At 38.7% G+C, this 25202-nt stretch overlaps 1 protein-coding gene across 1 annotated transcript in view; it reads left to right on the forward strand.

Moving 5' to 3' along the window:
• Positions 1–25202, forward strand: part of Dnaaf6 (dynein axonemal assembly factor 6) — a 51197-nt gene that overhangs the window by 24455 nt on the left and 1540 nt on the right. Inside the window, exon 7 of the mRNA NM_001024890.2 lies at positions 15260–15345. Coding sequence (NP_001020061.1) covers positions 15260–15345 — 86 coding nt within the window. The remainder of the gene's footprint in view (positions 1–15259; positions 15346–25202) is intronic.

The following is a 25202-nucleotide window of genomic DNA, read 5'->3' on the forward strand; positions in this document are numbered from 1 at the left end:
CTGGGGACCATTCTCATTCAAATTGCCACAGATATATTTCTCTATACCTCATAAGTCTGTACTTTTTAAAAAAAATTGTCCTTTCCATATTTTTTCTTTTTTCTCTTTCTTTTAAAGATAAGGTGTTTCCGTGTAACAGCCCTGGCTCTCCTAGAGCTCACTATGTAGACTAGGCTAGCTTTGAACTCACAAAGATCTTTCTGCCTCTATTGCTCAAATGCTGGAATGAAAGCCAAGCACCACCACTCCACTACCCAGCTCCTTTTCATTGTTTATATTCTCTATCTCCCCCACTCAGGTCTCCCCTATATGGATTTTCTATAAATATCACTGACTATATTGTCTTAGAATACTTGCATATCATTGCTCGCTATAATTTCTTAATTTAACAAATGCTCAGAGATCTCTCACTATGTGCCAGATGCTATTGATGGACCACACAGTGGATAAATAATATTGAAAAAAATAAACAAATTTCTCCTTCTCTCTTACTGACAAGACCAAGCAGTCCCTCAGCAGCAGTGCAGTTGGAGCTGCTCGGCAGACTGAACAGATTTTTCACAGATTCATCAACAGGAAAACAATGAGACCCCCCCAAGGGAAGGAGATTATTACTTATGCAGACAGTGCTAACAAGATCACTCTTCAATCAGCTCCTCAAATCCTTTACTCATAGGATAATATCAAACTAAAAGGGTCCAGATGGCAGGTAACCTGAGCAGTAGGGTAGACTGTTGCTATAGGGCCAACTCTGCACTACAGCTAAATATTTTATAACTGGCCCCTGTACTATATACTTGATATGTGTATGTATAAATATATAAAATGTAGGCTATAATATATACATATATAATATACTTGCTATATATACTATATATGATATAGACTATAAAATATATATATACTTGCTATGTATACTATATAGCAAGTATATATATGTATATATACTATATACTTGTTATATGCTGTATCTGTACTCAGCATAAATGAAACGGGAAATTCTCTGCTTTTCTAGAACTAAGAAACAGTGTGACAAACTGTCTCCTGGCAACCTCCTACAGGATTGGGGGCCTCCTATAAGGTGGAGAGACAGATAAGAAATAGCAGTGAGATAATTCCTCAAAAGTTACCTATCTTCCCACATTCCCAGAGGATTCTAATATGCTCTGTCACAACCTAGGTCATCCTATAGTCTAACCTTGCTTACACGGCCTATATGAATACTTCAAAGTCACTAGAGTGGCATAGTAGAGACATTTCCCTACACTATACAGAAATGATTTTTGTCTTGCTTTTAACTTTCATTCAATAGTAGAAAAAATAGCACATGGTTAATAGAATGTTTATCATGTGCTAGGCATTCCTCCAGAAGCAACACATACTGTCTTCATAATCACCACACCACACCCGACATGGATGTTATTATTCCTCCCGTTTTACTGATTAGGGTATGCAAGCACAAGCAGTTAATTTAAGAGTGTACTTGTAAGATCTGTCGGAGCTAAGGCTGTTGGAATCTGATTGATGTATGGGTAAAGTGATGTGAGTGCAAAGAAAGGAAACTCCACGTTATTCAGCAAGGGAGAAGGCATTCGACCTGGACATTTGAAAGACAGATGGTGTTCTGTCAGGCAGCAAAGGATGAAATGCATTCTGAACAGAATGATAGGTAAGAATAAAGCCATGACAGGATGAGAGCAGGGGGTGTGTTTTCCCTTTCTTTTTTTCTTTTAGAGTTTATAATATGACTACATTTCTCCCTTCCCCTTTCTCCCTCCAAACCCTCTCATGTACCCCTCCTTGTTCTCTTTCCAATTCCTGGCCTCTTGTTTTCATTGTCATTTTCAATTGTCATTGTATGCTTCTGTGCTTTGAGAACTATTTGTGAAATTCTTAGAGCTCCAGAATACATGTAGACAGGGAGAAGATGAGACAGAATAAATGAACTGGAGCCAGATTTGAAAACCCTTGAATGTCACCCTAAGTGGCTTGGCTGAATAATGTACCCCTCAAATTCCTGTATGGAAACCCTGTTTCAGCATGATAAAACTGGAAGATGATGCCTTTAGGAAATAGATTCAGGCCAAATCCTCTGAGGCTCTCATGGTGGGCTGAGTGAGCTTGTAAGAAGAGACACTAGAAAGTTTGCTCGCTGGTTTTCTACTATTCTACACAGGGGACCACATATACACTAGGAAGAAGCTCCTCACGATAACCAACCCTATTGTCACTCTAATTTCTGACTTCGTGGCTGCAGACCTGTGAGAAAATGAAAGTTTCTTTCTGCCATTTCAGTTACAACGTATTTGGTATTTTGACGTGGAAGGAAAAAAGAGAAAAAGAGCCCATTAGATGTCAACATTCCTGTTTAGTGAATAAATATTTTAAGGAGGGCAAGTTCAATGATGGTGGCTGTATTTCAGAAGAACTGCAGAGATGGTGTGAATGTGCACCACCCTCAGTTTGGTGATGGTGATAGGGGAAATAGTTGGTGATTTTGGTAAAGTGAGTGTCTCAACTGTGACAATGAGGTTGGAAAGCAAAGGAAGAGTTCAATAAATGGTTTTTGTTTATTTTATGTATTTACATTTTGATGTTACTATTAATAGGGCATTGGCAGGGCAGTAGTGGTGCACACTGCCTTCAATCTCAACACTTGGGAGGGAGAGGCAACTGGATCTATGTGAGGTCATCAAGGTCTACAAATGGAAGTTCCGTGATAGCCAGGACTACACAGAAAAACCCTGTCTTGAAAAATAAGCAAGCAGACAAACATTTATAGGACCTGGAAAGTGGTTGGTGTGGTATATAAGGGAGAAACGGGAGTCAGGTATCTGGCTTGACTGACTACAAATATAATGATGGCTTTAACCAAGATATAAGAAAGTAATGAGTTATCTGGAAACAGTGCACTTGGACAGTAGACAGTAATGCTTTCTCTTACATCTCACCTGAATTTTCTACATTTTTGTAATTACTATCCATTACTTTGTATTATTTTGTTCAAACATTGCAAGGTAAGGTATGGAATGGAAAATGAAGGAAACAAAGTTCTCAGACAGAGTTACTAAGATCTTCTTAGTTTGAATTTAAAAGCCAGTGGGAAATCTTGAGGTATGAGTGTCTAATAGGCTGTTAAATACAAATCTATGTGGAACTCAAGAAGAAAGAGACTGGAATTGTTGATTTTTCAGATCTGATGTTCTACGCTCTCATATATTTCTCTTAATATATTTCTCATTGGGTGCTGGAATGTGTTACCACAATGTGTTTGCTATTCATCTTATTTAAAATAAAGTAGGTATGAATTTAGCTTGTATTCTCTCTCTGACTCTGTCTTTGTCTCTGTCTCTGTCTGTCTGTCTGTCTGTCTGTCTCTCTCTCTCTCTCTCTCTCTCTCTCTCACACACACACACACACACACACACACACACACACTATGTGGAAAGAGTATTTGAAAAATAATGAAACTTTGAGGAATAGAGCCATTTGGAGGCACAGGAAGCCCTTAGAATGAGGTGAGCAATCAGAGAATTCAGAAACATAAATTCTTACTCCAGTTTTACATTAGCTATTGAAAACCAAGGGGAATTAGATCAGCAAAGTGAGATTGGGATTGTGGTATAGAATTGGAGATAACAGAGATGCTAAGAAAGGAAGAATTTCCATCACACAAACAGGGTAAGAAGAATGGGAACTCGCCTAATGCCTGAGAACAGGACTGACAGAGGCACTACGGTTGACAAGTGGGAGGGGGAAGACGTAAGTGCGCTATGCAGGAGGATAGTCTGGCCTCTGCAAAGGATGCAGGTGGGTATGGGGATTTAGGTCTGTAAATTCCCATGTTCACTCATCTCCATCTTCAATGCCCCAAACTGAATGGGCCACAGGTGTTCTGCTAAGTGATTCGTTATCTGTTCCAGAAGAGGGAAAAAGCAGCCTGCCAATGATTTAATATTTCTTTTGAACTAGAAGTGATGCATAATCCTTTTGTACTCCTACTTTGAGGGATCTATATTGATAAGGAAACAATCTCATGTGACCTAACAAACAAGATTGCTTTTTGCTTTGTTTTTCATGGTCATATCTTCAGAACTTGACTTGGGAGTCTTCCTGACATCCTTGAACCTCACTGGGAAGGGGGAGGGATTCAAGGGTGGACTAAAAGTCAGTCACCATCCAGCTGGTATGACCAGGAATCACATTTTTATTACAGGCATCTATTTTTAAAAAGACGTCAATCATTCTAACCTGTTTACTGAGATTTCACTTGTTTCGTGAATGGTGTGCTTTTTGAATCCTGTTTTGCTTCTTAAGGTTAAAACAGTCATAGTCATTTACTCCTAATAAGTAAATAGATTTAGCCTCTTTAGTAATGAAGTTGATTATCTTTTTCCATTTAAGATTTTAGAGGACAGAAACCTATTTTGTCTCATTTTGTTGAGCTTCCTGATTATGCTGACCTTGTTTGATTGGTTATATATCAAGCTATGTATCAGAGAGAAGGATATTTAAGCTGTAATAGGATTCCTTATTATCAGCTTGAGGCAGCACAGTAAACCTTCAATTAAATTTCTAATAGTTCTTTCAGTAACATACATACATTTATAGTTAATATTATAGCATTACTTCATAATGATCACGGTGGTGGGAGAGGATAACAAATATCTTCTTAAAAGCTAATGTAATTGTATTGACTTAATATATTTTTGATTATGAAAATAATATGTATTTATGATGATAAAAATACCAATATTAGCAGTGGGAAACATAAAAGCCTTTCACAGTGAGACATATAATAACTCCAAGAAGGCCTTAGAATCTTGAATGGAATAAGGGTACAAAATGTCTTATACGTATTATGCAGTAATAAAAATCATCAGTAATTTTACATTTCAATGAGGCCATTTTGATGTCGTTTCATCGAATGATCAAAATCACATGCCCCATAATTGTTGTGGCAGAAACATTTGATTACAGACAAGCATTTTTATAACTTGAAACCCATCACTGCTTAAGGTAGGGATGAACAAAGGAAGGCACAGAGAATATCAGCAATTTTGCTGTAAGAGTAGAATGGTTATTTACCAGAGGCTGGAGAGAGCGGAGCGGGAGGAGAATGGGGAAAGGAAGGTTAGTGGGCAGTAAATTATAGTTACGCAAGAGCAAGGAACTCTGGGATATTATTGCACAGCAGGGTGACTGCAGGCAATAATTATGGACTGTACATTTCCGAACGCTAGAAGAAAGGATTTTCAGTGTTTTCACAATAAAGGAAGGATATGTATTGGGGGGAAAAAGATAGGTTTAACTTGATTTAGACATCACACCGTGTACAAAATGTATCAAAACATCATGCAGAACCTCATTAATAGAAATACTTTGTAAACATGTGTGTGTGTGTGCATGTGATTTGTACGTGTGTGCTGTGTATATGATGGGTGAGGAGGTGTGGTGTCCATGGCACACATGTGGAGATCAGAGGGCAATCTTTGGTGTTGGTCCTGACTTTCCACTTGGTTTGGGACAGGGTGGTCTCTTCATTGTTTGATTCTGCATATGCAGGCTGGAGATTCTTGTGTTTGTCTCCCATCTTGACATAGGAGCACAATGATTACAGACATTCTTCTACATCTGGCTGCAGACGGGTTCTAAGGATTTGAACTCAGGTTCACACCAAGCCCTTTACCCAGGAAAAAAAGGAGAAGAATTAAGGATACTTAGAATTGCAGGGAACACCATTAGATTGGTTAGATAAAAACTGGTCAGCAAAGAGAAACAAAATGAAAACCTCACAAGAACCAGGAGTCTGCTTTGTGCTGGCCAACTGCTTCTTGGCATTTGACCTGCTTTAGGGTGTGGTTTACATACCAAGTGACACTCTACTGCAAAAACTATAGGAATCAACTAACCAGCTTCTGGTTAAGGTGGGACTCTGTGTCCCCTTTCTCCTTTCCCTTCTCATTCTCCATGCTGGAATTTTTTCCATTTTGAACCTATGCAGGTCTTGTGTGTGCTGCTGTATATTCTGTGACTTCATACATGTATCACCTCCATTGTGTCTGGAAGTCTCTGTTTCCTTGGTTCCTCCACAACCTCTGGCTCTTACAGTCCTTCCGCCTCCACTTTCACACAGATCCCTTGAGCCTTGAGTTTGACTAACACGTCCCATTTAGGACAAAGTGCTCCAGAATAGCTTAGTCTCTGCACATTGTCCAGGCATCAGTGTCTATGTTAATTCTCATCTACTTCGAGAAGATTCTTTCAGGAGGGTTGAGCGAGTCTATAGATATGTTATTAGGAGTCATTTCATTGATTTGACTTTTAACACAGTGGTTCTCAACTTGTGGGTTGTACCCCCTTTGAGGGTTGCTTGTCAGATTTCCTGCATGTCAGATATTTACATTATTATTCATAACAGAAGCAAATTACAGTTATGAAGTAGCAATGAAAATGATTTTATGGTTGGGTCACCACAGCATCAGGAATTGTATTAGAGGGCTGCACCATTGGAAAGGTCGAGTACCACTGTTTTAGCAGAATAAAAGTAGTAGGATTTCCTCTAGGGGCCCATGACCAATCTGGTCTTGAGGGTGCTTGTATTTTTTGTCTTACTATAGGTTTTTTTGTTCATTTGTTTTGATTTTTAATTTTTTTGGGGGGTGTTGTTTTTGAGAGAGATAGAGCACTCAAGCCCATGAAGTTGGGTAGGTAGTGACATGTTGAGGATCTGGGAGGATTTGGGATAGGAGAAAGAGTATGATCAAAATGTATTATATGGAAAAATTAAGAAGTGGCCAGCCCTCCATACATATACATGTGAGCAATACTAAGTGGACTCAGCAGACTATATTCCATACACCTATGTATATGGTGTGTGTGTGTGTGTGTGTGTGTGTGTGTGTGTGTGTGTGTGTGTGTGTTTGTAATAATAATCCTTAAAGAATAGTTCATGAATTTGAGAAAGAATGCGGAAACACAGGAAGAATTGGAGATAGAGAGGATGGAGTATAAATCATGCAAACTCATGGGATGAGTCTCAAAAAATAAAATAAGTGTGAGAAAATAAATACATAAAAAGAATCATTTGCTGGTCTTTGGAAGACAGCAGCTTCAGTGTCCCGAGCAGTGCCTACTTGAACAGAGGCAAGGAAGCAGAGACGAAAGGAGGGCAAAGGCCATACTATTCTTTAAGGAAGTTTACTATAGAAGAGGGGAGCGAGATGGAGGCTTATATCAAACTTGGGAAACATTCTAGAAGAGGATTGTTTTAAGTATGCCTTTAAGCTAATGACAAATAACTATTTTCTTATTTACATTCATTTTCCCTACTGTTTGTCACTAGGTTGAATAAACAAACACTAAAAAGTATCCCTAGTTTAAAGGCTGCCCAGGAAAGAATAGATGCATTTTCACTTACTATTCCAGGATGTTATCCTTTCTACTCAGGAGCCAGGGATTATTAACTCCTGCCTTGAGAGTGTCAGCCTTGAGTGGGTAGTACTTGCTGAGAACATGCCACATCCTGAGCACCGTCCTTAGCAACCAACCACTAAAGGATCAGCTTGAAAACTAAAGAATTTCTTTACACAAACACGCCAAAATTGCTCTCCTCTACTTTAGAGACCCTGATTAGAAAAGGACAGTTTGTCTGGGTGTGGTAGCGCATGCCTGTAATTCCAGCATTCAGGCAATGGAGACAGGAGGATCACGAGTCTGAGGCCAGCCTGATCTACTACAAACTAATCTACTACTCTGTCCTTGAATAAAAAAGACAGTGGGAGAGAGTTTGGAGCTATAGTGTAACCACTCAACAGAATTCCATACTGGTGGCTTTTTCCTCTTTGAAACAGCTTTTCTCTTTCCTTTGGTGACCTAACTTCTGGTTTTCTTCCTGCATCACTGAATTCCTCCTTTCCTTTGCTCCCATATCACTGTTTGCAGTTCCCTTGAGCTTTGACCTATGTCCTTTTCCCTCTATCTGCTCTCTTTTGGGTTAGTCCCTTGGCTTACTTCCTGCTTATTTAGTAGGTGACAGAAACCCAACATGTCCATAAAAGAACTCATAATTGTGTTCTTTGACAGCCTTCTCATTCAGCTTTCTCACAGTAATACTATTTACTAGGGCCGAGAGAAAACAGCCCTTGCCTAGCCCATAGCAGACTCAAGCTAAGACCCCGACTCAACGCTCATTCCTCTTTCTTTGATATTTCATGGTCAAGTCATCAGCAAGTCTTATTTGTTGTACTTCTAAAATATATTTTAAAGCCCGCTAATTTTAATTACCACAGCAATTGATTTTATGTTCCAAAGGACCACCAATTCTTGCCTAGTCTGTTTTGATTTTCCTATGACTCATCTCTGTGCTTTGACTGTAGCCTTTTGACACATAGTGTAAGGGATCTTTAAAAAGCATAGGACGGCCTTGTCAGGCATCAATGGGAGAAGAGGCCCTTCGTCCTGCCAAGGCTCAATGTCCCAGTATAGCAGAATGTCAGTGCAGGGAGGTAGGAGGAAGTGGGTAGGTGGGTGGGTGAGGGAACACTCTCATAGGAGCAGGGGTAGGGAGGGGGTATGGGATAGTGGGTTTCTGGAGGGGAAACCAGGAAAGGGGTAACATTTAAAATGTAAATAAAAATGCAATTTAAAAAAAGTAAGCAAGTCCCACCATTTTGTAGGGCAAATTTCAAGAATGGTGAGTTCAAGGTCAGTGTAAGCTACACAGTGAATTTGATGCTAGGCTGGACTATATAGCAAAATTGTTGTCTTATAAAAGATAGCAAACAAATGTACAAACTTAGATCATGCCTTTCTTTACATAGGCCCTTAATGCCTTCCTTTTGCACTTAGAACAAAATCCAAATGGCTTTATCCTGATCTCTGAGGTGCTGTGTGATCTCAGTCTTACCTTCTTTTAGTTTCATCTCATGTTACATTTCCGTCCTTGTTCATATAATCTTCATGGTGTATTTCAAATCTCTAGGTTTATTCATCTTGCATTATTCATAATGAAATGATAACTACAGACAGTTCAGTTTATATATATATACCTCATTTCATACGTTACCTTTTGTGTGTGTTTGTTAAAGGTACCTAATGTTGAATCTCAGGAAATATTTGTCATTAATTATAGTCTTCATGCTGCATTTCTCATTTCTGGGTTTATTCATCTTACATTATTAAAACTTTGACCTCTTGCTCTAGCCATATGGTTCTGATGCTTCAGTATGCCCAGTTATTCCGTTCTATGCAGAATGTTCTTTTCCCACATAGTAAGTTTACTTCCTACTTTTCAATCGTTTTACCACCTATCTCTTTCTCGTTTGTTGTAGCAATAATATCCCCAGATCTATAGTACAGAATAGTACTGACTAGTGGACATAACTTCTTATGAATATCTCCTTTTCTGTTTATTTTTTAGCTTGTCATTTAGTTATGATATTTCTCCCTTACCTTTCCTCCCTGCAAACCCTCTGGCAGCCCCCACACTTCATGAAAGAGGGGTGGAAAGATTGTAAGAGCCAGTGGATCAGGGAGTTTCCTGTGAGATTGTCTCCTAGTAACCTCGGAAGCTATGTTACTAAAGTCTTACTAATGTGACTACCCAATGGTGAGTGGAGCAAGGATGACACCAGCGAACATGGCAAACTGGGCAGGGACAAGCCCACAAGGCCTGAACACTACATAAAGAACTACAGCAGTTGAATAAAGCTGGTAGTGGGAGAAGTGGTCATCCTCAGGAAAGAGCCCTTGCCAACAGTCAGCCCTCTTGTAACATTATAAGGACTAAATAGGTTATATTTAGTAATATGCATATATAATATGCATGCAGTAATAATTGATGGATATTTCCTTAATTAGAATAGTTTAGTATAGTCACTGAAGGCCTCTCAGGAGGCACTATTTGAGCAAAGACTTACAGGAGATGAAGGAGTGAAATTGAAATATTAGAAAAATCATCTGAATAAACATTTGTATTACTAAGGTTTTAAGACAGGAGGTGCTGTTGGAAATATTATAGAAAATAAGGAACTGTTTAGTGAAATCAGAACCATCCTGGAAATTGGTAAATGACTTGAACATAAAAAGTAATGGGCAATACAGTATCAAGATGTGGAAATTTTAATTACATATATTTAAGGCGTTTGATATCCATATACATAATGAAATGATTACTCCAGTCAGTTCAGTTTATATATACTCGTTTCATATGTTATGTGTTTGTTAAGGGTACCTAAAGTTGAATCTCAGGAAATATTTGTTATTAATTATAGTCTTCATGGTGCATTTCCCATCTCTAGGTCTATTCAGCTTACATTATTGAAACTTTTTACTTTTTCCCTGACGCTTGCCTTCCCCTATGTCTGGTAACCACTGTTCTCTCTCTATGCATCTCCTTTTGGAAAGATTACACATATAAGAGAGATTGCACGGTATTTTTCATTTTTGTGTCTGGCTTTTGTTACTTGGGATGCTATAGGACATGGCATTCTTTTAATGAAACAGAAGGGACAGATAGTGATATAAAGGAGATACAAGAAAACACTGAAAACTAAACAAATCAAAAACCAGGAACCAAGTGAAAAGGCCGCGGGGAAAACAGTGTGCTCAGTAGAGACACGGATTTCATTTAGACAGAAAGTGCAGGGACTATTCCAGGCCGTGAGGGAGGTGTGAGGCACTGTGTGCTCCAATGGACCCGACAGACAGCATTGCAGAATCCATGAAGTGTAGGGTGCAGCAGCAGGAGAGATAGGACTAGCCATATGATAATTATTAGGTCACAAAGAAGAAGGCTTCTTATTGTTGTGAGAAAATGGAGATAGAGGCATAATGGCTTTGCTTCGAGTTGTATCAAGACAGATAGTGGTGGAGGGACTGACTGATAGTGGTGGACGGACTGAGTGTTCAGGAGACAATTGGGTGCCTGTGTAATTATGGAAGTCTGTGGATGAACTGAGGTGGTTTTGTTTGTTTGTTTGTTTGTTTGTTTGTTTGTTTGTTTTGCTTGTAAGCAGTGTCTCATGTTTCCCTGAACTCCCAATCCTCCTGCCTGTCTTCCAGGTGCTGGGGTTGCAGGCTGCCCCAGCACACCTGGAGCCGAGCTTATTCTCGATTCCTGTGATAAGAAAGGAGTTGTATTTCTTAGACATATTTTTAAAATGAAAAGGAAGGAGTGGAAATGTATTACTGGAATGTTTAAAAGGATAATGACATTATAGAAAACATGCATTAATTAAAACTATGCTTTATTGATTTATGTGCCCTTATTTTGGAGAACACATTTCTATATACGTATTCTTTAGAGATGAATATTTATGTAAATTCAAGGTAGGGCTCTATCATCTTTGCTTTTTTCATTTTCTATGGATTACTGTTGTTCAAGAGGTTTTGTTTATAAACTACTGTGGTTGTATGGAAAAAAGATCTCATCTGTTTTCATAGTTCGACAAAGGAAAATTAAATTGTTCAAGCGATTCAAAATAAAGCCTACCCAAGCCTCTCTCATCACAATTTCCTGATGTTATTTTGTTTTATAGTGAAATTCAATTTTAACTTTTTTAAAGAATCAAATATATCAGGAATAGTGTCTATAGTTCTGAAAAATAGACGTATTTCATATCTGTAGCCCTTGAATTAATTTAGAATAGTTTTCAAAATACCAATACAAAACCATCTGTATATATTGTTTTAGTAAACTTTCAATAAATAGTATATACTAGCCAAGTTACATGTAAAACATTCTAGTTATTCTTTTTTCAAAAATTTGTTTTTAATTGAAAGTTATATTACTTTGCCCCTCCCTTTTGCCCAACCCCTGCCATGTTCCCCCTCAATGTGTTAGCCTCTTTTTCTATTATTATTATTATTATTATTATTATTATTATTATAACTTTGTGGTTTATTTTTATTATTGTGTGTGCATATATATGTAATATACATGTGTGTGTGTGTGTGTGTGTGTGTGTGTGTGTGTGTATCCACAAATATATAAACATGACCTGCTGAGTACATTTTTGTTGTTTGTATGCATATAACTTTAGGGCTGAACATTTTGCATTGGATAACTAATTGGGGGTACATCCTTCCCTCTCAGCAGTCATTAACTGTTTGTAGTTGCTTGCCTAGGGTGTAGAAATTCCCCTCTTTAGCATTAGCATGTCTATTGATAAAGTCATTGTTAGGATCTTGTTTGTGTAGTTGTTTCTAAATGAATTCAGTTTGTACACTATATAAAAGAAGTAACCAAAATTCCTTTGTTTGGTCAGTGGTATTTCATACTTGGCAATTTTTAACAAGGTAGGTCTTTTACACAATCAGAGGTCAGCTCTTTTCTAAGTATGTATTGACAATACCAATTATTAAACTAGTCTGAGTCATGTTTCAGGAGGGGTTTTCTATTAAGATTACAAGAGATAATTCTTTTACTTTTAACGATCTAAACAGTTCAAAGGAAGAAACAGTTGTATCCCTTGATCCCTATGGCCAGTACAAGCCCTTCCAGCTTTTGGGAGGGGTTTCTGTTCAGATCCCCATGGAATCCTTATCTTGTGAGCTATTGCTGTGCTCCATCCTGCTTAAGCTGTCTTTTCTCTTGTCCCTCGTTTGAAATATTGTAGCAGACACTTTTAATTTTCTTAAGAGGAAAAATTAGTCAGCTGTTTCTTTGAATTATCTTTCCATGGAACCACAGATTATTATAATAACCACTTTGAAGTTCTGCCTAGGAATTCTATCTAAATTTCCCATACATCATCATTCTTTCCTTTCTCGATTATCCTTTCGACATGTATGAAATACCATCTTACTTTCAAAGATCTAAACATTTCAAAGGCAAGAAACAAATAGTTCTATCCCTTGATCCATTTGGCCAGTACAAGACATTAAAGGGCATTTCAAATTGACTATCGACGGGAAAGTTATTTCAGTAAAAGGGGGACTTTTGGTCCAATCTAATGCTCATTTGTTTTTTGAGTCAGAGTGCCTATAACTGCTTCTGTGAAATATGTGCTTTTTGTTTCACTAAGGCACCTCTAATTAGGAAGATTTAATTACTAAAATGTATTTTGGAACTTAATTGTTCGAGTAAAAAGTTAACCACAGGAAGTACTTACATGCTATCACCTCTTGATTGCTATCTATCCTAATACTTAAGTATGGATTTCATAAAGAAAATATAGCCCAGAAGCATGTATTGATCCACATACCTCACACCACAGAAACACCATTGTATGTGTTGAAGCATGTTAGGAGGAAATGCCAGTATGTCACTATTTTATTCGAATTTCCTTTAAAGCTTGCATTTACCAAGGCAATTACAACAATTGGACTCCCCAAATAACTAAAATGTCAGGTCATCTAGTTTATCTTAGAAAAAGCTTCATAATTTACCTGAACTTTGGATTCCATTTTTTGTTCCTATTTTTAATAGAAATTATATGTCCTCACACATTTATGTATGTATATCACAATATATGTGATCTACCATTAGCAAAAAGTAGATGTTCTTTCAGCTAGTTTATGTCACCTTGACACAAGATAGACTTTTGAAGAGGTAGCATCAATTGAGAAAAATGTTCCACAAGATTAGCCCTTGGGAAAGCCTGCTGTGCATTTTTCTTTCTTTATTATTGATGTAGGAGGGCTCAGCTCACCCACTGGGATGGTGACATCCCTGAGCAAGTGGTCTTGGGGTGCATAAAATAGCAAGCCATGGACACCAACCCAGTAACTGTCTTCTCCTATGGCTTCCACACTAGTTCTTGCCTCCAGGTTCCTGCCCTGATAGATAATGAACTACAGAATCTCAGATGAAATAAACCAACATGTTCTTCCTCAAGTTGTTTATGGTCATGGTGTTTTATAACAGCATAAAAACCCCAACTAAAACAGATGTAAAGTAAAGAAGTGCAATTTTTGTGGTAAAATATACATTTATCATCGGTGACACTTGGTCTAGTCACAGTGCGATATACCCATTATTAATATCTATTTCCAAATTATTTTCATATACCTAAAAGGAAATACCATACATGTTAAGCAGACACAACTCTTCTCTACTTCCCAACCCCCATCAAACTCAGTCTACTTCTATCTTCTGGATTGGCCTATGCCTAACATGTCATGTAGATAGAATTCTACAAAACATAACTTTAAATGCCTGCCTTCCTTCCTTCAGTATAATGTTTTCAGGATGTATCAGTAAAATGTACTTTGGCTAGAGAAATGACTCAGGAGTAAAGAGTATTGGTATCTCTGGCAGACGACATGGGTTTTATTCCTAACAGCTACATGGAGACTCACAATTGTGACTCCAGTCACAAGAGATTCTAAACTTTCTTCTGATGTCTAGAACCAGGTGTATATGTGGCGCACAGACAAACATACAGACAAAACACTCATACACATTTAAAAAAACATTAATGTACTCTGCCTTTTTTCCAGCAGAATAGTATTCCAGTGTATGGACATGTTACACTTTCTTTATCCATGTATCAATTGATGCCTATTTTGGGTTTTTTATGCCTTTCAAGTATGATAAATACTGCTATTATGAACAAAACCATGTACAAAATTTTGAATGTTTGCTTTTGAAAAAAATAATTTTCATTTTGTGATTGCTATTGTTTTGAGGCAATATGTCATGTAGCCCAAGGTTTCCTCAAATTCAATATATAGCCACATTGGCTCTGTGTTCTTGTTTTCAATGCATTGGGATGGATCATCTGAAGTGGAGCTGCTGCTGGGCCCTCTGGTAACTGTGTGGGGCATTTGTAAGTGAAATCTTGCTAAATTAGTAGGTAGTCCTTCTTGACAGGTGGAGATTCTGTTATTGTTTTTCTTTTGTTAATTTAACTTTTCCAGAGGCCAATACTTCCGTAGAAAATGTGGTCTGGGTATTTTTACCAGGAGACTACAACAAATTGGCATCACCAACCTCCACTTAACATAGTTTATACATTTATATGAAACTACTTACACGAAGGTGGTCAGTGATCCCTCCCCAGTCTGATGATGAGTCAGAAGCTTTGTTCCTTTACTGATGGCTACCCTTTACCACTTACTAAAGTCCTCTGTCTCTCCACAAGTAAAATGCACTAATGACCTGTTTCATATGATCAATAAAAAGAAATCACAAAGCCTGGTACATAGTTGGCACGTTCTCTTAGTAAATATTACATTATTACTCCACATATATCCTAATGCTTTTGAAAGTATCTGTACTCCAAAAAGACAGTATTTTCTTATTTTATCTTAGGTGAAAATTAAACTGCCCGATACAAACCCTTCTGAAATTCAAATTGACATCCAAGAAATGCTCCTTGATCTTCGTACTCCTAAAAAGTGAGTAAGACATAAGATCGAAATAGAATATTATGATTGTAAGGAGTCATTGAATCTGCTTTTTAAGTAGGGTTAGTATTCATCAACATGAAAGCCCTAAGGAAAGTGAATTTCCATTGATAATTCAGAAATTTGATCTACTCAATAAATTGAGGATGGGACTAGGATAGAGCTCCATGGTTAAAGTGCTAGCCTAGCATGCACAGAAATCTCTATTCAGTTTGTAAATGCTTGGAAATGCCTAGCTTCCATAGTTTGCCTCTGCACATTAGGTGAAGTTCGTCACCACTGAAACATAATCCTTGATAGCATAATACAGTTCTGGCTATTAGAAAAAAATTAAAAACAGCTAGAAGTGAAATTCTGCTAAGCTATATAAGCTTTGCTTTTATACTAATGGAATTTGATACAATGGTTACATAAAAGAATAATTATCCTTAAACTTTTTGGATGTTAGTAGGCCTCTAAGATAAAATTTGAGTGTGTTTATTTTTTTTAAGAATGCACAAAATCATCCTTTGCAGTACATCAGTTCAAATCATGTTCCTCAGACAATATACACAGGAAAATTCTTATAAAACAGTTCACCTGAAGCATCGATGAACCAGTCCTGTTTCTCAAAGCTAACTCTTTACAAAGGACATTGTTGGAACCTGAACTGTATTAGACAAAATATCTAAGTATCTCATGGACTTGCTTCATTCCCGTGTGGCTACACAGTAGTGAGCACGTACAAGTGATTGCTGCAGCCCTTGCTCTGGAACTCATCACCATTCTCCACTGGGTTAGAGAAGCAGGTAGTTTCTGGAACATTCTTTTCCTTTATTATCAATATCTACAATTTTCTTTTGTTGAGCTTGGGGCTTTGAGGAGATTTCAAAAAGAAAAGTCAACAAAAGACTACTCTGTTTCTGCAGTAGATTCATTTAACTCAAAATGATCTTTAGATGAATATTTATCTAAACTTTCTTCTGATCACTTCCACCACTTAAAAATGTATTCACACACACACACACACACACACACACACACACACACACACACACAATTTCATCTTATTAAAACTAGATTCACTATTCTTACCATAATTCCAAGGAGTGGCTAGGCTTTATACTATAATTTTATATGTGTTTATGTGCATTTATTCTCCCTGCAACCTTTGTAAGGAAAGTTAGTTAGATGAATAGTCAGTTTTCCACGATATTTTCATGCTGGATAAAATCACATGCATATCTACAGCCTGTGCAGTTAATTTCCGTTTCTCTAGCAGTTCTCACTGTCTCCATCAATCTTAAGCCAGCTCTTCTAGCTTTGCCATCACTCCAGATACCTGTCAGAACTCACTAAATGAAAGTCTCTGACCAAGGGACTTTTCAACATAGAACTTGGGCTGTGCTAGGTCATTTGTATACTCCATTTGTATGTTAAATTATCAAAAGAACATGTACAAATGAAGAATAGGATGTATCCTGCCTGAGTTTGCTCTCTGTTGTTGCAGTAAAACACTGACCAAAAGCAACTTGGGGAGGAGAGGACTTAATTCATCTTTACAATTCTTGGGTTGTATTCCATCATTGAGGAAAGCCAGGCCAGGAGCCTGGAGACAAGAACTGGAACAGGATACCCAGGAGCGCTTCTTACTTGCTTTTTCTTCATGGCTTGCCCAGCCTGCTGTCTTATACAAACCAGGACCAGCCATCCAGGGGTGAAACCACTGTCAAATGGGCTGGGCCCTCCCCCATTGATCACTAAATAAGAAAATGTCCTATAGACATGTCCACAGGCCACTCTAATAGTCAATTCCTCAGTTGAGGTTCTTTCTTCCCAGGTGACTTTACTTTGTGACAGGTTGACAAAATTAACCAGCACATGTACTGCAGTTGTATATTAAATATTCAGTAGAGGGAGAAACATATGCCCTATGCAAACTTAACTAAAATAGAGATCTAGATTTATTTGAGCATATTTTAAAACTATACCATTATCTGAAATTCTATAATCAGAAATATGCTTTGGATTTAGGCTCTCCATATCCCAACCGTCTTCACTTGACTTCTATCTGTAAAATTCTATGATGTTATGTTTGTGGACTCAGAAAAGGTTTCGTGGAGGACATTCTGTTCCTGTATCTAAAGATAGAACAAGTGAATTTATTTTAATTAAATTGACTAGTGATTTCAGTCGAACAGTAGTAAGATGCACTGTATTATCCTTAAACCTCTGACTTCTAGCATTATTCAACCAAAAGAGAGCTTTGCTGACATTTTAGGTGGCTGTGTTGGCCTAGCTGGAGAAGAGAAAAGCTTTGGAACTAGGAGATTCTCAAAATCCTTTCAATTTTGCTTACATAGTAAGGACTCATTAGTTTTATGATTTAATTCTTAGAATATTATAAATTAATGCCTTAAATATGATCAGCAAACCCATTATAAGGAGACATATAAAATTTAGTATCTAAGTAGTAATCCCCCACACCAGCTCAGGAGGTAAAGAGAGCATGAAGTATACAAGCAAGAAGGCCTGTGATCGAAAAACACACATGCTATGCACTCACTGATAGGTGGATATTAGCTCAAAAGCTCAAATTACCCAAGATGCAAGCCACAGAACGCAGGAAGCTCAAGAAGAAGGATGAACAAAATGCAGATGCTGCCACGCCTTCTTAAAAGGGGGAGCAAAAATATCCATAGGAGGAGATATGGACGCAAAGTTTAGAGCAGAAACTGAAGAAACGGCCATTCAGAGCCTGCCTCACATGTGGCCCATACATATACAGCCACAAAACTAGATAAGATGGATGAAGCAAAGAGGTGCAGGCTGACAGGAACCAGATGTAGATCTCTCCTGAGAGACACAGCCAGAGCATGTCCAATAAAGAGGTCAATGCTAGCAGCAAAACACTGAACTTGGAACAGGACACCCTTGGAGGTAATTAGAGGAAGGATTGAAAGAGCTGAAGGGGCTTGCAACCCCATAAGAACAACAATGCCAACCAACCAGAGCTTCCAGGGACTAAACCACTACCCAAAGACTGACTATACATGGACTGACCCTGGACTCCAACCGCATATGTAGCAATGAATAGCCTTGTTGGGGGCACCAGTGGAAGGGGAAGCCCTTGGTCCTGCCAAAGTTGGACCCCCAGTGCAGGGGAATGTGAGGAGGGGCTGTAAGGGAGGTGGATGGCGGGGAAACACCTGTATGGGGGAGGGAGAGAAGATGAGGGCTTATGGACAGGAAACTGGGAAAGGGAATAATATTTGAAATGTAAATAAAGAAATATATCTAATAAAAATTTTTTCAAAAAAAACTGCAAAGCTTCTGTAAGGCAAAAGACACTGTCATTAGGACAAAATGGCAACCAACAGATTGGGAAAAGATCTTTACCAATCCTACATCTAATATCCAAAATATACAAAGAACTCAAGAAGTTAGACTCCAAAGAACCAAATAATCCTATTAAAAAATGGGGTACAGAGCTGAACAAAGAATTCTCAACTGAAGAATATCGAATGACTGAGAAGTACCTAAAGAAATGTTCAACACTCTTAGTCATAAGGGCAATGCAAATTAAAACATCCCTGAGATTCCACCTCACACCAGTCACAATGGCTAGAGGTAAAAAAAACCTCAGGTGACAACAGATACTGTCGAGGATGTGGAGAAAGAGGAATACTCCTCCATTGTTGGTGGGATTGCAAACTGGTACAACCATTCTGGAAATCAGTCTGGAGGCTCCTTAGAAAATTGGACATTGAACTACCTGAGGACCCAGCTATACCTCTCCTGGGCATATACCCAAATGATACTCCAATATACAACAAAGACACATGCTCCACTATATTCATAGCAGCCTTATTTATAACAGCCAGAAGCTGGAAAGAACCCAGATGTCCTTCAACAGAGGAATGGATACAGAAAATGTGGTTGGTACATTTCACAATGGAGTACTACACAGCTATCAAAAACAATGACTTCATGAAATTCATAGGCAAATGGTTGGAACTGGAAAATATCATCCTGAGTGAGGTAACCCTATCACAGAAATACACACATGGTATGCACTCACTGGTAAGTAGATATTAGTACCAAATCTCGAATTATCCAAGATACAGTCCACAGACCACATGAAGCTCAAGAAGAAGGATGACCCAAGTGCAGATGCTTCACTCCTTCTTAAAAGGGGGAACAAAAATATTCATAGGAGTCGGGATGTGGAGACAAAGTTTGGAGCAGAGACTGAAGGAACAGCCATTCAGAGCCTGCCCCACATGTTACCCATATACACACAGCCACCAAAACTAGATAAGATTGATGAAGTTAAGAAGTGCAGGCCGACAGGAACCGGATATAGCTGTCTTCCTGAGAGGCTCAGCCAGAACATGTCAAATACATAGGCGAATGATAGCAGCAAACCATTGAACTGAGAAGGGGGATCCCCATTGGAGGAATTAGAGAAAGGATTGAAAGAGCTGAAGGGGTTTGCAACCCCATAAGAACAATAATACCAACCAACCAGAGCTCCCAGGGACTAAACCACTACCCAAAGACTATACATGGACTGACCCAGGGCTCCAGCTGCATATGTAGCAGAGGGTGGCCTTGTTGGGCATCAGTGGAAGGAGAAGCTGTTGGTTCTGCCAGGGTTGGACCTCCTGGTGTAGGGGAGTGTCCAGGGGCCCAGGAGTAGGAGTGGTTGGGGAGGGGAACACCCTTATAGAAGAAGGGGAGGAGGATTGAATGGGGTCTTATGTCCAGGAAACCGAGAAAGGGAATAACATTTGAAATGTAAATTAAAAATTATCCAATAAAAGAATAAAGAAAGAAAAAAAAAAGAAATGCAACCTAATCTTTAAATATCTAAGAATATTAGGAAAAACCAAAAAAAAAAAAGCAACTGGGAAATGGAAGTAGGAATCATTTGTCTTTAAGGTAGTGGCCACTGGGAGCTTGATCATGCTCCATTGACTATATGGACACAACAAATCGAACTTTGTGAAAAATCTTTTTTGGGACAGAGACCACAAGGGTAGGGAGGCAGACCTTTGATGAATTGGAAGTAAGGGTGACACATATACGTGGAAATTGAACAATGCTCTACTCAATGATAACCTGGTCAAGGAAGAAATAAAGAAAGAAATTAAAAACTTTTTAGAATTTAATGAAAATGAAGATACAACATACTCAAACTTATGGGACACAATGAAAGCTGTGCTAAGAGGAAAACTCATAGCGCTGAGTGCCTGCAGAAAGAAACAGGAAAGAGCATATGTCAGCAGCTTGACAGCACACCTAAAAGCTCTAGAACAAAAAGAAGCAAATACACCCAGGAGGAGTAGAAGGCAGGAAATAATCAAACTCAGAGCTGAAATAAACCAAGTAGAAACAAAAAGGACCATAGAAAGAATCAACAGAACCAAAAGTTGGTTCTTTGAGAAAATCAACAAGATAGATAAACCCTTAGCCAGACTAACGAGAGGACACAGAGAGTGTGTCCAAATTAACAAAATCAGAAATGAAAAGGGAGACATAACTACAGATTCGGAGGAAATTCAAAAAATCATCAGATCTTACTATAAAAACCTATATTCAACAAAATTTGAAAATCTTCAGGAAATGGACAATTTCCTAGACAGATACCAGGTATCGAAGTTAAATCAGGAACAGATAAACCAGTTAAACAACCCCATAACTCCTAAGGAAATAGAAGCAGTCATTAAAGGTCTCCCAACCAAAAAGAGCCCAGGTCCAGACGGGTTTAGTGCAGAATTCTATCAAACCTTCATAGAAGACCTCATACCAATATTATCCAAACTATTCCACAAAATTGAAACAGATGGAGCCCTACCGAATTCCTTCTATGAAGCCACAATTACTCTTATACCTAAACCACACAAAGACACAACAAAGAAAGAGAACTTCAGACCAATTTCCCTTATGAATATCGACGCAAAAATACTCAATAAAATTCTGGCAAACCGAATCCAAGAGCACATCAAAACAATCATCCACCATGATCAAGTAGGCTTCATCCCAGGCATGCAGGGATGGTTTAATATACGGAAAACCATCAACGTGATCCATTATATAAACAAACTGAAAGAACAGAACCACATGATCATTTCATTAGATGCTGAGAAAGCATTTGACAAAATTCAACACCCCTTCATGATAAAAGTCCTGGAAAGAATAGGAATTCAAGGCCCATACCTAAACATAGTAAAAGCCATATACAGCAAACCAGTTGCTAACATTAAACTAAATGGAGAGAAACTTGAAGCAATCCCACTAAAATCAGGGACTAGACAAGGCTGCCCACTCTCTCCCTACTTATTCAATATAGTTCTTGAAGTTCTAGCCAGAGCAATCAGACAACAAAAGGAGATCAAAGGGATACAGATCGGAAAAGAAGAGGTCAAAATATCACTATTTGCAGATGACATGATAGTATATTTAAGTGATCCCAAAAGTTCCACCAGAGAACTACTAAAGCTGATAAACAACTTCAGCAAAGTGGCTGGGTATAAAATTAACTCAAATAAATCAGTTGCCTTCCTCTATACAAAAGAGAAACAAGCCGAGAAAGAAATTAGGGAAACGACACCCTTCATAATAGACCCAAATAATATAAAGTACCTCGGTGTGACTTTAACCAAGCAAGTAAAAGATCTGTACAATAAGAACTTCAAGACACTGAGGAAAGAAATTGAAGAAGACCTCAGAAGATGGAAAGATCTCCCATGCTCATGGATTGGCAGGATTAATATGGTAAAAATGGCCATTTTACCAAAAGCAATCTACAGATTCAATGCAATCCCCATCAAAATACCAATCCAATTCTTCAAAGAGTTAGACAGAACAATTTGCAAATTCATCTGGAATAACAAAAAACCCAGGATAGCTAAAGCTATCCTCAACAATAAAAGGACTTCAGGGGGAATCACTATCCCTGAACTCAAGCAGTATTACAGAGCAATAGTGATAAAAACTGCATGGTATTGGTACAGAGACAGACAGATAGACCAATGGAATAGAATTGAAGACCCAGAAATGAACCCACACACCTATGGTCACTTGATTTTTGACAAAGGAGCCAAAACCATCCAATGGAAAAAAGATAGTATTTTCAGCAAATGGTGCTGGTTCAACTGGAGGGCAACATGTAGAAGAATGCAGATCGATCCATCCTTATCACCCTGTACAAAGCTTAAGTCCAAGTGGATCAAGGACCTCCACATCAAACCAGACACGCTCAAACTAATAGAAGAAAAACTAGGGAAGCATCTGGAACACATGGGCACTGGAAAAAATTTCCTGAACAAAACACCAATGGCTTATGCTCTAAGATCAAGAATCGACAAATGGGATCTCATAAAACTGCAAAGCTTCTGTAAGGCAAAGGACACTGTGGTTAGGACAAAACGGCAACCAACAGATTGGGAAAAGATCTTTACCAATCCTACAACAGATAGAGGCCTTATTTCCAAAATATACAAAGAACTCAAGAAGTTAGACCGCAGGGAAACAAATAACCCTATTAAAAAATGGGGTTCAGAGCTAAACAAAGAATTCACAGCTGAGGAATGCCGAATGGCTGAGAAACACCTAAAGAAATGTTCAACATCTTTACTCATAAGGGAAATGCAAATCAAAACAACCCTGAGATTTCACCTCACACCAGTGCGATTGGCTAAGATCAAAAACTCAGGTGACAGCAGATGCTGGCGAGGATGTGGAGAAAGAGGAACACTCCTCCATTGTTGGTGGGATTGCAGACTGGTAAAACCATTCTGGAAATCAGTCTGGAGGTTCCTCAGAAAATTGGACATTGAACTGCCTGATGATCCAGCTATACCTCTCTTGGGCATATACCCAAAAGATGCCTCAACATATAAAAGAGACACGTGCTCCACTATGTTCATCGCAGCCTTATTTATAATAGCCAGAAGCTGGAAAGAACCCAGATGCCCTTCAACAGAGGAATGGATACAGAAAATGTGGTACATCTACACAATGGAATATTACTCAGCTATCAAAAACAACGAGTTTATGAAATTCGTAGGCAAATGGTTGGAACTGGAAAATATCATCCTGAGTGAGCTAACCCAATCACAGAAAGACATACATGGTATGCACTCATTGATAAGTGGCTATTAGCCCAAATGCTTGAATTACCCTAGATCCCTAGAACAAACGAAACTCAAGACGGATGATCAAAATGTGAATGCTTCACTCCTTCTTTAAATGAGGAAAAAGAATACCCTTGGCAGGGAAGGGAGAGGCAAAGATTAAAACAGAGACTGAAGGAACACCCATTCAGAGCCTGCCCCACATGTGGCCCATACATATACAGCCACCCAATTAGACAAGATGGATGAAGCAAAGAAGTGCAGACCGACAGGAGCCGGATGTAGATCGCTCCTGAGAGACACAGCCAGAATACAGCAAATATAGAGGCGAATGCCAGCAGCAAACCACTGAACTGAGAATAGGTCCCCTATTGAAGGAATCAGAGAAAGAACTGGAAGAGCTTGAAGGGGCTCGAGACCCCAAAAGTACAACAATGCCAAGCAACCAGAGCTTCCAGGGACTAAGCCACTACCTAAAGACTATACATGGACTGACCCTGGACTCTGACCCCATAGGTAGCAATGAATATCCTAGTAAGAGCACCAGTGGAAGGGGAAGCCCTGGGTCCTGCTAAGACTGAACCCACAGTGAACTAGTCTATGGGGGGAGGGCGGCAATGGGGGGAGGGTTGGGAGGGGAACACCCATAAGGAAGGGGAGGGGGGAGGGGGATGTTTGCCCGGAAACCGGGAAAGGGAATAACACTCGAAATGTATATAAGAAATACTCAAGTTAATAAAAAAAAAATAAAATAAAATGAAAAAAAAAAAAAGGAAGTAAGGGTGATCAGGGTGCATTATATGAAAAGCCCATACAATACAAATATTACGTTCAAAAAGAAAAAGAAAGTAGGCCTGTGATCTGATCCCACATAAAAGCCTGGGACAGAACTTGCTTGTGCCAGTTCTAGGCACAGTGGGAAGCCTGTCTAAAAAAACTCCAGGCAAAAACAACAAAAATAACAAAACCAACCGAAGGAAGGAAGGAAGGAAGGAAGGAAGGAAGGAAGGAAGGAAGGAAGGAAGGAAGGAAGGAAGGAATTTAATGCCAGATCAATGAAAATATTTCTCTCTGCTTGCCTCTCGTACTTTCTCCTACACATTGACAAAAATCTGCTGTGATAGATTACTGAGTTCTTCTTGCTGTTTATGGCCGAGTTGCTGGACAGTTGTATGATCTTAGATGTATCACTGCAATAAGCTGACCATAGTTGTGTAAGAAATTTAAATATGTGAAACACTTATTAAGCTCATGTTCTCAGTAGAGAAGGAAGGAAGGAAGGAAGGAAGGAAGGAAGGAAGGAAGGCAGGCTGAAAGGGAAGGAAAGAAGGAAGGAAGGGGGAGAGAGAGAGAGAGAGAGAGAGAGAGAGAGAGAGAGAGAGAGAGAGAGAGAGAGAGAGAATGAAAAGCAATTGAGGAAGACACTTGCTGCCAACCTCTGGTCTCCACATGTACTCCCTTGCATGTCCACCCACAGAGAGAAACACAAATACAAACACCATATACACACAAGCACACACATACAAAATGCCAGGTTTCTTTACTGAACTGGATCCAGGAGTTTTTCTGTCAGCCTTTTGTAAAGACACTCAAGTCCTGTCTCTACTGTGTGTCTCTACTGAGAACATGAGCTTAATAAGTGTTTCACATATTTAAATTTCTTACACAACTATGGTCAGCTTATTGCAGTGATACATCTAAGATCATACAACTGTCCAGCAACTCGGC

This window comes from Rattus norvegicus, chromosome X, assembly GCF_021556685.1.
Source record: "Rattus norvegicus strain SHRSP/BbbUtx chromosome X, alternate assembly SHRSP_T2T, whole genome shotgun sequence".
NCBI lineage: Eukaryota > Metazoa > Chordata > Mammalia > Rodentia > Muridae > Rattus > Rattus norvegicus.